The sequence below is a fragment of the Cetorhinus maximus genome, chromosome 2 (assembly GCF_964194155.1).
Source record: "Cetorhinus maximus chromosome 2, sCetMax3.hap1.1, whole genome shotgun sequence".
NCBI classification, from domain to species: Eukaryota; Metazoa; Chordata; class Chondrichthyes; order Lamniformes; family Cetorhinidae; genus Cetorhinus; species Cetorhinus maximus.
The window spans coordinates 125,059,272-125,074,151 of record NC_135880.1 but is presented as its reverse complement, the minus strand read 5'-3'; the positions used below and the strand labels follow the sequence as shown (position 1 = coordinate 125,074,151).

General features: G+C 45.0%; 1 protein-coding gene across 1 annotated transcript in view; it reads left to right on the top strand.

The window, feature by feature from the left end:
• LOC144697377 (transcription factor RFX3-like) overlaps window positions 1–14,880 on the top strand; it is a 433,584-nt gene that overhangs the window by 221,291 nt on the left and 197,413 nt on the right. The window contains exon 5 of the mRNA XM_078569355.1: window positions 50–129. Coding sequence (XP_078425481.1) covers window positions 50–129 — 80 coding nt within the window. The remainder of the gene's footprint in view (window positions 1–49; window positions 130–14,880) is intronic.

Here is a 14,880-nt window from a genome sequence, read left to right as displayed (position 1 = left end):
GGTGTTACAGTTATTAAAAAGCAATAAGTGTTGTTTGTTAATTTTTCAGGTACAACAAGTGCAGCATGTCTACCCAACACAGGTGCAGTATGTGGAAGGGAGTGATGCTGTTTACACCAATGGAACTATGTGAGTCACTTACTAATATTGAAGTCAATGGAAATAACCATCGGGCAAGTCTGCCAATTTGCTATTGCTTGCTTTGCAAAACCACCCAACACAGTTTCACCAGAATTATTAGTAGGTGATTAGGACAGATAGATTGTAGAGGACAACAGTAATGGAGCAACCAAAGGCATTCAGGAAAGAGATAACTCAGTGTAAACTATGCTTATTCCTTCGAAGCGAACATTCAAAGCTAATGTGCTGTGGATAACAAAGGAAATAAAGTTAAAATAAAACCGAAAAAAGGAGGCTTATGACAAATGTCAAAAATAAAATTCAGTTAATAACAAAGAACATATGGAAAGCGCAGGAGGGAATTATAAATTTAATACAAGAAGCAGAGGGGTTACAAGAAAGGATTATCAAAAAATATTAAAGTAAAGCCTAAAACATTTTATAAACATATATAGTGCTAAATTAGATCCCCGAAAATAGTTGTGTGGATAGCAATGCACAATTAACCCACACCCATTGATTGAAATGTATGCAGCATGCCAACTTCGTGATGCCTGCTCATTATAATGATTTCTGCATCCAGCCAGCACTAACTGCACTGTTGGCTATGAGTATCAGCAAGGGGCCCAAAATCGTAACTTCCTAGCGCTACTTAAAATTGTCCTGCACTGCTTAAAAGGGAAGCGCATTGTGGTTAGAGCTGACGCTGGGAATCATGAAGGAAGTGAATCTGTTTTGGGAAACAGTGAATAATGGCACAACATGGGAGAGAATGGGCTTCAAGGTTTACAGACACTGCACTAAAGGTCTTGGTGGAGGAGTTGTAAAGGAAGAAAGATGTCTTGTATCTGCATCAGGGTTAAGGCCCTCCAGGCACACAATCAAAAGGCAGTGGAAAGCGATAGCAATGGAGGTCAGTGCCAGAGTGAAGCCCCGAGACCTAGTTGCAGTGACATAAGAGGTTCAACGATCTCGTGAAGGTCAGTGAATGTATTTTCAAATGCCATATCTGACCACTAGCCTCAGCCACTGCTCAATTTATCACACCCTCAGCACTCAGACTTTCTATCAATCAGGACTTATGCTTAACATTCAGATGCTTCGCTGCACACTCACACCCTTGGTACTGCTGCAAGCCTCACAGCCACATCTCACAGCTTGCACACACTGCCAGTTTTAAACCATGACAGCCATATCACCCAAAGCATTGCACCACACTCACTGACACACTTCCTTTTCTATTACAGGACAATTGGCACACAACATGAGGCAGCAGGAGCTAACCGGAGGGGGACATGTCCTAACCCCCATGGAGGAATGGCTCTGGCCAATATTGGAATGGCCATTGCTGAGGCTGTGATCTAAACTACCCAAAATGACTGTATCCTCATTCCAAATCCTCCTCCTTAAATTTCCTAACATCACACAATCGCTTCTGTTTTACAAGCTGCAGATCGTGTGTGCATGCATTTCTAAATTTCCCCCCTCCCCTCACCACAACTTTTATCTTTATGCGATTTCCTTTCAGCTATACAAGAGATGCAGTCTGAAAGGGCAGTGGAGGAACATCAAGAAGAGAGTGATGATGAAAACTAGTACATCTGTAGGGAGAGAAACCGATCTGATGAAAGATCATTGAACCGAAACTTTAATTCTGTTTTTCTCTTCATGCATGCTGCCTGCATTTCCTGTTTTTTATTACAGAAGAACATTGATGGATATGCAGAACAAAATGCTTGTTGCATTGGGAAACCTGCCACAGTGCCTACATTCAATGTCAAGGAGCATGGAGAAGTCCAGTACCAACTTAGCACAGGGCTTTTTGTGCAAGCTAGGAGTCCATCCTTTCGATCATGGAAGTGGTGGCCACACTTGTGGACCCAACCATGATGAAGCATCCAATGACCAATGTTGCAACTTCTATTGCACTTAAGCAGCAAACACTCAACATTTGAGTGCTGGAGTGGGAGGTCAGACTGCTGTCCTGCAAGGTCACCTTGCTGCCATGTAAGCTTAGACTGCTGGCATCATGGTTCTGGATTACAGTGTGCAAAGGGTCTTGCAGGGTGCCATAGCAATCCAGCAATATGTCCTCCAAAAGATTACTAAGGTGCTGACCTGTGGGAGTGGCAGTGGCAGTGGTTCCATTGGGCAGGAATCTGCTGCCCTCACTCAGGATGACAGCATTCATCCACACACCTCATCGGTGCCTTGCTGTTGCCTGTCAGCCAGTCAGCCCAGACTGCTGTCACCCATGCCAAGATGACGTAGTTTGCAGTCAAGCCTTCGAGGCTCAGAGCACCTCAAAGTCATCCTCCAAGGTCATCTACAGCCTTTAAAAGTCTGCAGCCTGCCGCCAGCAATACTACAGCTACTAAGGTAGCACTAGGAAGAAACTCTAGGGCAGACAAATGAACACGGAAGACAGGCACTAAGGAAACAAAGAAGGGTGATTACTTTCCATTTGTATGCAATATGGCATTTCATTCATGAATTTGGTTTGGAATGTTTATTTCATGGTGGTTTTTATTTTTGTATTTTAGCCAAGCTGTTGTAATGGTTAATGACAAAGGGAAGATAAGGGGCCACATTTTCCGGTGGCCTCGAGAAACCCGACCTGCGCACTAATTGCCGAAATGCCTGCCCAGCCTATGTGTGACTTTGCCTTGGATTTTTGTCTTTTCACACTGGGGTTGGTTTCGCAGTGCATTTTGCGAGTCGCAGTGAAGTGCATGAGGAGCCTGGTGTGGAGGCAGGGCAGTTAGAAGGCCTGCCTCAGCTCTTCCACACAGCAGCCCAACCACCAACATCATTTAAAGGTCTCATTAACCTCAATGCCACTCCATTGCCATGCCATGCCTCCTCAGATTGCCCATGCCACCTCCACCACCCCACCCACTCCCTCATGCCATTCTATTTCCCCTCATATCACCCATGCCACCTCCATGCACCCCATGTACTCTTCATAATCATACCTCAGAATATCCATCATGTGCAGTCCTCGAGTCATGCAATAGCAATGGGAATTATTTTAAAATGATTGGGAAAAAAATTAAACCTCTAACAATCTAACAAAACCCTGAATTCAAACACACTACCATTAATACTGGAAAGAAAAAAATCATTGAAACACTTCAAGTGCCTATTAGATTTTGTGAACAAACAAGAAACCACGTCAAAGGCATATTCTGCTATTGCAGCTTCTTAAAAATGTCAAGTATCCTTGGATCAATATTCCGCCTGCTGAGCTGAAGCCATTATAACATTTGAAACCCATAATGGCTACAGCTGTCATAACAAAAAGCTTCCAACTGCATTGCCTGATAATGACAGAACAGGGTGGTGTCCAATATCCATTTCAAAGCAGGCTGCCTGCCAATCACAGAAAAGGAGCAGGTACAGAGATTTTTTTCAGCTTTCAAAAGGAGGTTTTTTTTTTAAACAGCCAGAGGAGTCATTCACTTTTAACGCATTATGGCACTTACTTCAATGGAAAAAGTACTGTAATGCATGTCAATATTTATATAATGATAGTCAATGTCAGAGTCAACATACCTTTACAGGACAGATCACTATGACAAATCATTGCATTAAAAACACAAATACATTACAATACAGCATCTAATAGTGACATTGAAGGTGTCGAAACATTTTACATTTACCTTTCCTGACTCCTTAGCCAGGTTCCCTCAGTGGTCATGAACTATCCAAAGAGGTTCATTTTTTAGGGCTTCCACACACGAAAATTGTGTGGGAAGAAATGCAATTGTTCTGTCATCCTCACAATGGGAACCCTGACCTTGGGAGAAGCGTGTGTGCACATTTTGTACCCAAGATCTTCCTGATCTGTAAAGAGGCCACATGTAAATGGTGTGGGGCCAGGAAGATGTAAGAAAATTATTTTTCAGCAAGAAAAAACTAAACACAGCATGTTGTGACCTTATCACACGTCAAGTGGGAGACGTAGATCTGGCCCAAGATGTGGGACTGTTGGTGAATGGGAAAATGGGGTTGCAGTTATTAGTGTTGCACTGAAATTAGTTTTTCACGTGTCAGCTGTGGTTCAGTTAGTAGCACACTTGCTCCTGAGTCAGAAGATTATGGGTTTAAGCACCATGATATTGTTGCAGAAGTTCCTCGGATTAGTGTCCTAGACCCAACCATCTTTCAGCTGCTTCATCAATGATCTTCCCTCTATCATCAGGTCAGAAGTCGGGATGTTCACTGATGATTGCACAATGTTCAGCACCATTCACAACTCCTCAGATACTGAAGCAGTCTGTGTCCGTATACAACAAGACCAAGACAACATTCTGTCTTGGGCTACATAGTGGTAATTAACATTCACATTACACAAGTGCCAGGCAAGGAGTATTCCCCAACAAGTGAGAATGTAACCATCTCCCCATGACATTCAATGGCATCATCATCACTGAATCCTCCACTATCAACATCCTGGGGTAACCATTGATTAGCAACATAACTAGACCAGCCGTATAAATACTGTGGCTACAAAACCAGATCAGAGGCTAGGAATTTTGCGATGACTCCTCCTGACTCCTCAAAGCCTATCGATCATTTGCAAGGCATATGTCAAGAGCGTGATGGAATACTGCGCACTTGCCTGGATGACTTGCAGGCACGACAACAACACTGAAGAAGCTCAACACCATTCAGGACAAATCAGCCCACCTGATTGGTACCACATCCACCACTCTCAACATTCACTTCCTTCACGATTGACACACAGTGGCAACACCAGGTAGCATCTACAAGATACACTGTAGCAGCTCACTATCGACAGCACCTTCCAAACCCACAAACTCTACCGCCTAGAAAGACAAAAGCAGTAGATGCATGGGTACACGACTACCTGCAACTTTCCCTCCAAGCCACACAACATCTTGATTTGGAAACATATTGCCACTGTCGCTAGGTCAAAATCCTGGAACTCCCTCCCTAACAGCACTGTGAGTATTCTTACAACACGTGGACTGCAGCAGTTCAAGAAGGTAGCTCACTACCACCTCCTCAAGGGCAATTAGGGCTGAGTAATAAACGTTGGCCTAGCCATTAATGCCCACATCTCATCAATGAATAAATTATTTAATAAGTCCCACTCCAAGACTGTTTGTGTGCTCACAAAAACAATGCCAACACTCAAATGCAGTACTGTGGTTCTGGAACATTTTACCTGAAAGGTGGTGAAAACTAATTCTATAAATAACTTTAAGAGAATTGGACAGCTATTTGAGGATGAGGAGTTGCCTCTTTCTGTGCTTTCTGTTTCTATGAACTGCACTGCATGATGTAGTACTGAGCTACACAAACCAGGAAAATCCCTGGCTGTGTTCAATTATCTGATAGAAGCAGAGGTAGTTATGGGTGCTAATTGTATATCAGTTGGATCTAATTGTATTTTGGTGATGGATCTCAATCTGTGCTCATATATACTGAAGTCTTCAGTTGAGGGGGTCATCCGACTTGACTGTCTGCCCCTCTACTGTGGCTATATTCATGGCCGGGTAGCCCTGGAGAAGGAGCACATGGTATCTACTGGTACGCTAGAGGCGTTATTCGATCGCTGGGCACCATCGTCACCCCTGGAAATGACATTTTCATTTAATTTTGTAATTTCCTTTCATGTTTCTGTTTTAGTTACAGTGCCCAGGGCTGTCATCCCCTCACATTTATTAATTTTTGTTTAACTTATTGATTTTTGTTTAACTAAAAGAGTATATATTGAAGTCTTCAGTTGAGGGGGTTGTCTAGCCTGTCCCTCTTGCACGGCTATCCATGGCCAGGAGACCCTGGAGAGGGAGCACACGGTGTCCGCTGGTATGCTAGAGGCCTTCTGCAATCAGTGGGTACCGCGGGGGCTAGGGTGCATTGCCACCTCTGGGAATGATATTTTGGTTTAGTTAGTTAAGTTTCCTTTGATGTTGATTTTGTTACAGCGCCCCACTAGGGGCTGTCGCCCTCTCTTTCATTCATTGATTTTTGTTTTGCTAAAAGAGCATATATTGAAGTCTTCTGTTGAGGGGTCGTCCCGACCCATCTCTGTGCCCCGTTCCGCGGCTATGTCCGTGGCCAGGTGGCCCTGGAGAGGGAGCATGCGGTGTCCACTGGTGTGCTTAAGGCCTTCCGCAACCTCGGTGGTGCCATGGGGCTGGGGTGCATCATCACCCCCGCAAATGATATTTTTATTTGATATTGTAAGTTTTATTTGACATTTTGTTTTAGTTACAGTGTCGCATCAGGGGCTGTCACCTCTTTTAATTGGTTTATTTTATTGATTTTTGGTTTTATTAAAACGAGATTATATATTGAAGTCTTGCCCCTTTAAGGGGCTGTTACCTTTGTTAATTTGTTTGTTTTATTGGTTCTATTGGCTTACAAAAAGAGCATATGTATTGAAGACTGTGCCTTGTTTCTGTAGTTGTAATGGTTCTCATGTTTGCTTTACACACGAAAGGTCCCCTGTTCAATACAAGGCAGAAACATTACCAATACTTGCTCATCAAAGTGTAAGGAAAAGTTCCATAATTCACATTTGTTGTTGAATATTAACTGAATGTAGCATCTTAAAGGGGTTAACCGTTTGATTATTTGTTCACCTGTTTATTTGATTACTCAATAGAGTATATGTTGGAGACTGAAAGAATGGGTTGTTGGTTGGAGGTACATGATATGCAATGTGTGTCTGTAAATAAAAGGTTAAAAGTGAATAAACATTAGGTTCTAGTGTTCAATCCATCTCAGCCTGGCAATCTGATTTCTAACAATGGAGCTGTACGATAAACTTCAATGACCCTAGCGGAAGAGCAGGATAGAAAACAGCCAATGTCCCATTATCCAATTAGCCTGATTTAAAAGCTGCACATCAGGTTTAATGTAATGTCTCACAGAAGACAACCCTTGTTGTCCAGTCTCATCTATAAAGAATAACTTTTGGGTGAGATAGCAGAGAACAGCTGGTGTCTTGTAACTGTAGCCTAGTATAACTCATTATCTTTAGGAGAGGAGGGATAGGAATATAAACTAAAAAGCATAAAATGTCTCTGTATAAGGTACAGCAATCCAGTATAATTTAGCTGGCCGACCCTCTTAATAGATAAAAAGTTGCCAGAGTGTTTCTTGTGGAGAAGGCATATATAGAATTACTCACCTGGAGAGGTAATGTATGGAAAATAATTCATGGGTAATACTAAGAACATGTAATTCATGCTTCCAAAAGGCAAGCATAATTTGTGTCTCAATGGCAGCACTCTTGCCATAAAGTTGGAAGGTTGTGGGTTTTGCATGCAATCTAGACTGCCACTCTAAGTGCACAACTGAGAGAGTGCTACACTCTAAGGAGTGCTGCCTTTCATAAGAGACATTAAACTGAGGTTCTTTCTTGGCACTATTTGAAGAGCACCTGAATTCTCCTGATGCTTTGGCTAATATTTATCCTTTGACCGAAACCACTAAATCAAATGGTAAGATCATCAATCTTTTCACTATTTTGGGATTTTGTTGTGTACAAAATCCCTGCTGCATTTGCCTACATCCAAAGTTGACAGTGTTTTGCATTATTTTCAGGTTATAAACAACTAAAGGCAAATAACCCAATTCACTTGTGACATAAATTACTTTTTCTGAAAGACCTACACAGCTTTGTGCTCTAATCAAGGACATTATATAATGGATTTTGTTCCAGAAAGCAGTTACTATATTGCTGAGTTCATTATTCTGTCCAAGTCAATTTATTGGCCCTAGACATTCATAAAAGGTGTTAATAGGTCATAATGGTTAAAGATCATAATTGTTAATATTGTTTGCTATACAGTTAGAGGACATGTATATTTTATTTCAGTACCTGATCACGTCTGTCTTGCCCATGAGACCCACGTCCTGCTCCCTTGATCCTATTCCCACTAAACTGCTAACCATCCAACTTTCCTTTATGGTTTCCATGTTACCTGATATTGTTAACAGTTTTTTCTCCTCAGGCGTTATCCACCTCTCTATAAAATCCACCATCATCACCCATCTCCTCAATAATGCAATATTGGCTCCTCCGATCTTACAAAATACAACCCATCTCCCAACTTTTTTTTGTCTCAGGAGTCCTTGAATATGCTGTTGCTTCCCAGAGCCATGTATAACTTTCTTGAAATCCATATTTGAATCTGTCCAATCAAGTTTCAACCCTTGCCATAGCCCTGAAACAACTCTTATCAAAGTCACAAATTACATCCTTATGTTACTGTGACAAAGGTAAACAGTCATTCCTCGCACTTCTCAGCCTTTCTGCAGCCTTAGACAAGGTTGACCATACCATCCTCCAACATCTCTCTGCCGCCATCCAGCTGGATGGGACTAGGCACACCTGATTCCATTCTTATCTATCCAGTCATAGCCAGAGATCACCTGTATTGTTTCTCTTCCTTCTTCAACACCACTACCTCTTGTGTTCGCCAAGGATCTATCTTTGGCCCACCTCCTATTTTCCATCTACATGCTGTCCCTTTCCGCCATCATCTGAAAACACAGCATTAGTTTCTACCTGTATGACGACAATACCTAGCTCCCCCTGACTCCTCCACTGTCTCTAAATTGTCAGACTGCTTGTCCAATATCCTGCACTGGATGAGCAGAAATTTTTACCAACTAAATATTGGGAAGACTGAAGCCATTGGGCGGATTTTTAAAAAAATAAACCCATTTGCACTGGGTGGGTTGGCAGGGTATTAGGAACCCATTTGTCAGAGAAGTGGGCTCTACCATGGCTCTTTAACTCTGCCACACCATTAGCATCCCACTTCCAGGTTTGCTGATAAATTACAAAATGTGGGCACGATGGCGACCCACATTCTGTTAAAGGAAGGATTTCTGCCAGAAGGTACTATGGCAGGGTTCTGAACAGTATGACGATCTTTGAGTTGGAAGCAGTACAGTAAGGAAAATTTGTATTTTGTAAGAGGTCTGTGGAATCTGTAATTGTTTTTAAAAATGTTTGAACTTTTAAGAGTTTGCATCAATTGTAATTTTCTTGGATAATAAAATTACCGGCCCATGTGACCTGGGAACCCTTGGCCTGGGAGCAGTATCAACAAGAAAGAAGTTAAGAAAGAAGCCTTGAGGCTGGCAGACACAAAGGAAAGCTACAAGCGGAGAAGCTAGAGGGTGAAGGCACAGATGTAGACACAGAGAGAAAGCACATAGAGACAGAAGGAGGAACACAGAGAATTTATGTGAGGAGAAGAAGCAAACCACTCTCAAGAAGATATCAGTTTTTTTGTTTTGCAGGAAAGGAGACAGAAGCCCTAGCAGGCACCGTGCACGCTGGCTAAAAAAGGTCTAAAACCTGGAAAGTTGTATGAATAGCTTGGAGATGCGAAAGAGTGTTGTTTTCCCAGAAGTGGCCAAACCCGTGAACTGAGGTGTTATTGGTTAGTCGGTCGAAAAGGAACCCTGTAAAGTTGCATCATCAGGACCTTCATGACCCGAAGGAGCAAATGTTCGTAGAAAAGAAACACAGCAAGGCAATATTGAATAAACGAGAATTTATTGGGAGGGGTTGAGAAAGTGAGACACCTTGGAGTACATGTCCACAGGTCCTTGAAGGTGGCAGGGCAGGTACAAGATGGTCAAGAAAACATATGGAATGCTCTCCTTTATTGGGCGAGGCATTGAATACAAAAGCAGGGATGTAATGATGGAACTATATAAAACACTGGTTAGGTTACAGCTGGAATTTTGTGTACAGTTCTGATCACCACTTGACAGGAAGGACATAATTGCTGTGGAGAGAGTGCAGAGGAGATTTACAAGAATGTTTCCAGGGCTTGAAAATTGCAGCTATGAGGAGAGATTGAATAGGCTAGTGTTGTTTTTCTTAGAACAGAGGAAGCTAAGGGGTGACCTAATTGAGGTGTACACAATTCTGAGGGGCCTAGATAGGGTAGACAGGAAGGTCTTGTTTCCTCTATCTGAGGGGTCAATTACCAGGAGGCATAGATTTAAGGTGATTGGTAGAAGGATTAGAGGTGACATGAGGAAAAGCTTTTTCACCCAGAGTGTGGTGGACATCTGGAATTCACTGCCTAAGTGAAACACTCAACTCATTTAAAAGGTACCTGGATCTACATCTGAAGTGCTGTAACCTGCAGGCTACGGACCAGGTGCTGGAAAGTGGGATTAAAATGAGCGGCTAGTTTCTTTTTTCTCTTTTTGGACAGCGCAGACACGATGGTCTGAATGGCCTCTTCCTGCACTGTAACTTTTCTGTGGTTCTAAGTGTGTCTTGCTGATGATAATTGTACTTGTGAATCTCTGAGGTGAAAGCTATTGCTGGATCGGACTCCTGACCTACCCTGCATGAATAAAGAACAGCATATTTTGGAACTATATAGCTACGTAATGCCATATATGGCGAAGGGGGATGCTTGTCGTTATGTGAGGTGTATCTATTGCATCGACTATTTAAAGTGAAATTTACTTTTTTATTTCAAGTATTATTTGCCTGTTAATTCATGTTCAATTTGCATTGGTTCTGATTCATGTCAAAGAAAAAGTTACAAGAAGTGAAATCTTGTTGGTAAATTTTTCATTTGGGGGTCATTCAGTAAATTTGGTTATTTTGGTTTCTGGCTTCCTCACGGGGATCATAATGATAGCTAAATTGTACATTGCTTCCTGAGGCTTCAGCTGCTGCAGGAATGCTGAGAGGACTTTGGGAAAGCTACCACCTGGGTCTCTGGAATTTCTGCTGTGGGATCTGAATAACTGAAGTGAGGTAGTGTTTTCCATGGATGGGAGGGAGTGGCCTGCATCTCAAACCAAGCAAGTGTGGATGGAAGTGCCGAGGAAGTGAGCAGCAAGATTGTAGTCCCTTGAACCTGGATACAGTCCACAAAGAAGTTCAGTGAGTGCAGGAAAAGTGAGTGGCATCCCACTTCCAGGTGCCAATCACCACTCTCTGATTTTCCCAGCATTCTCTTGCATGGCACTCCTCAGGCCAACACACCTTGCAGCTCCAATCATTCCTGTCTCTTCAGGCACCTTCTCAATAGCCCTTACAATCACCCTCATCCTATTGACATCTCTCCTCCACAGCTGGTGTCATTCTCCCCTCAATACACAATCTGTTTCACATGCTCGTAACTTTTTGCTTTCTCTCCTTTCAGGAAAAACAAAGAGCTGGGGCAATGGCCCTCTAACGATATCCACCATGATGGGCACTGGCAGTGCATGTCCACCTGGTCCACTGTGATGGATGTCTCACTCCAAGAGGCTACGATATCAATAATGACCTGCTGTGAAAAGCCTGATCCTCCTCAGGCAGTTGGGCTCAGACAAGTCGAGAGAGCTGATCCTCTGCCTGTAGGTCCTATGTTGGGATATTGCCTTGTTTCAGTTGGATCTCAGTGTCTATCCCCTCTGTCCTGTCAAGTGGCTGAAGAGAAGGCAGCTGCTACTGCTGCTGCTGGAGCTGATGATGTTGCTGCTGCTGCTCCTGTTGTTCCTCATCAAAGGTCCAAGATAGAGCTGCATTAAGCTGCTCCCATGCCACAGTTAAGGCTGACAGCAACAAGTGCAGACCAAGGTCCAAGATAGGTGAATTGACTTGCAAGAAGTTGGCAGTCATCTATCAAGCAGTAAGAGCACACTCACAGAAGAAATGAGGTGAGCAGCAGCTGTAGGTATGACTGCGGTTATTCAGTTTCACTGTCTGAGAACGTCACAACCTGTCAGTTTCATTCAACATGCACAGCCGCTATGCTTTCACCTGGTTGACCCTGGCGATTTCCACACCGCTTGTGTAACCTGTTTGCTGATAAAGCCAGAATTCAGGGTTAAAGACTGAATGAATCGATTATTTAAATATTATAAATCCCTGACTCAACAGCACCATGAGGATTTCCTGCTCACTCCAGATACACCCCAGTGAAACCCAGAAGTGAGCGGGATCATGTCAGTTTTCCAGCCCAGTGATATTTTTCCCACATTGGAACCCAACCTCCCCAGCCCACCTCCACGGTAATTAAAATTCTGCTCATTATCTTTGATCCCTATCACAAATTCCACTCCCTAGTTACTGACTCCATCCTTCTCTCTGGCAATGGTCAGAGGTTGAATGCCGTGGAGGTCCACCGGGATGTCCTGTACCCCCGCTCTGGCCGCAGGATGGGCAGCAACATGACCAATCCGCTTGGGAGGCAGTGGCAGTGGTGGTCAGCGCCAACGCCCTACAAAAGAGGACAGCCACCCAGTGCTGCAAGAGGATAAATGAGCTCCCCTGTTCAGCCAGGGTAAGTCACTCATTTCATCGCTCTCAACGCGCACATTCACAAACCCAGCACACATCCACAGGGCCCTCACTCACTGCCAGTTCAAGGGACATCACCATTCACTCACACTCACCGTCATTGTCCTCATCCCATCCATGGGACCACTCAATACTTGCGCAGACCAAGCACATTTATCACCTGGCTCGGCGGGCAACCTGCATACACTTTCTCCACCTCTAACCATGCAGGACAAGCTGGCACAATACAAAAGAGAGAGGTTGCAGATCGATGTCGGAATGCCCAAAATCAGGGTCTTCATGGACTTTGAAAACAGAGCCATCCAGCTGGCTGATGGGGATCTGGACTGGTCCTGTGCTAACGGTGAGGTCGGCACTGCTCTACCACGTGAGGATCCAGCAGTGCAACATCCATCAGACAACCATTCCGTGAGTGATGTGTCCGCCTTCACAGGCTACTGCCATGCACTAATTATGTCTCCTTGCTCTCGCAGGAACATCTGCCAAACAGCCGACAGAGTCCATGACCCAGGGCCTCAATCAAGCCCCAAAGAAACCTCTGAAGAGGAATCTGGAGGCACCCTCCCTGAAGTCCCATCACAGTGCTAACCCACACCCTCCACCAGCGCAGAGACACACACCTCGGTGGGACCTAGCTTTAGAGTAGCCCAGGGATCACAATCTGGTGAGCATATCGCACTGTCTGATCCACTGCAGGTGGTGGCAGGGACTTTGCAGGTGTCTGGCACTCGAAGGACTGCTGGAGGCCAGTCAGATGATGAGCCTTTGGACTCGGTCATGTCACAGTTTCTGGAGCTGCAAATGCAAACTCAGGAACATCAGGAAGGGATGTCCGCTGCACTCATCAGATTGCGAGGCACAATGGAGGAGTCCATCCGACTTCCATCTGAGGTGATAGTGCCGACATGTCAACGCACCGAGGTCAACGCTGGTAGGATGGTGACCGCCATGGAGACTTTGGTCCAGAACTTCGCTCCTGCGCTGCTGCTTGGGCGCAACTTCATCGCTGATGCCATAGTTGGCCTCCAACAGTTTGTACGCGAGAGGGGTGCCAGGCAGCTCGATCTTACTCCAGCTATCCCTGCTCCTCAAGGAGTCAGCCTGGGGCCCCCAGGCACCCATAGGGAGGAGGATCCGCAGGTGCACACTCCGGGCCCATCCATCCAGGTGACTGCGAGAGTGTCCGGCCCATCTGACTCCCCTCTTCCTGTGACCTCAGCACCTCTAGCTCCACAGGCCAAGGAGGGTGCCACTGCCACACAGCAGGACACTGAAAGCAAACCGAGGTCCTCCAAGTCTCGGCCTTCCAGAGGACGCCCACCAACGTCATCAGAGACAGGGCTTCACAGTCAGCAGGCTGCCCCCATCTCCGCTATGGATGTCCGGGGAGCACCAAGACGAAGCAGCGGTGTTAGGATAGTTGAGGAAAATTAGTTGCACAGCCTGGGCATTGGTGTTAATCACTTGTACATACTGTTCACCATCATCAGTAAACTCCCAAGAATGGCTCCCTGCCTATGGCTCCTTCTTCTGATGAGCAGTGTTCTTGTCACTCAGATGTGAGACCTTTATGCACAAGATAAAGGCAGGTGTTTCAGTCCAGGGCCTCTTCTCTGTGCTCTGTGCAGCCTTCAGATCAAAGTGATATTCCGGCCTCGCACTCCCTGGAGACATTACTGATGCCTGCATCTCGATGGTGCTCGTCATTGCTGCCAGAATGTAGTGGGAAGGCGCCACAGAGTTCTCTCAATTCTCTTGATGTGCTCTCAGCACCTTTAAGGAGGGGCTGGCCCCCATCTCTTCAGCATCTGTGGTCACAGATGCTGTGCTCCAGCTCCTGAAGGGCTCAGGTGCTGAAGGCGAACAAAGCATCAGATGCTTCTAACATTTCATGGCTGCGTCTCTAAGATATGACGCTGGTCACGTAGTGCAAGTGAGCTGCCGTCAGCCAGATGGGAGTCAGACATTCTCAGAGGCTGTGTGAAGGTTTATGGAGTGTCCTCCATGTATGTCGTCATCATCCTCCTGCAGTCGAGTGACTTTTAGGGCCTCCACCCCGTCTCCATGACAGGAGCATTCTCACAGCAGGTATTCATGCTGCCATAAACCAGACTGGAGTCAAATGTTCATAGATGCGATGTGAGGAACTATGGGATCACCTCACTGCATATCATCATCATCCTCCACAAATCTAGCAGCTATGAGGGCCTCCTGAATGCACCTCCCTCATCTAGCCAGTGCAAGAGCCTCATCTCCATCATCGTCGCCTCCGAGGACCTCCTCAGCCTCATCCCCGTCGACATCCTCCTCATCGGAGGAGACGTGTAGCTCCTCCATCTACTCAGCCAGCTCATCTCTCCTTTGGAGCGCCAGGTTGTAAAGATTGCAGCAGATGGTGATGATGCGTGACACCCTCTGCGGACTGTATTGCAGGGCTTCAGCAG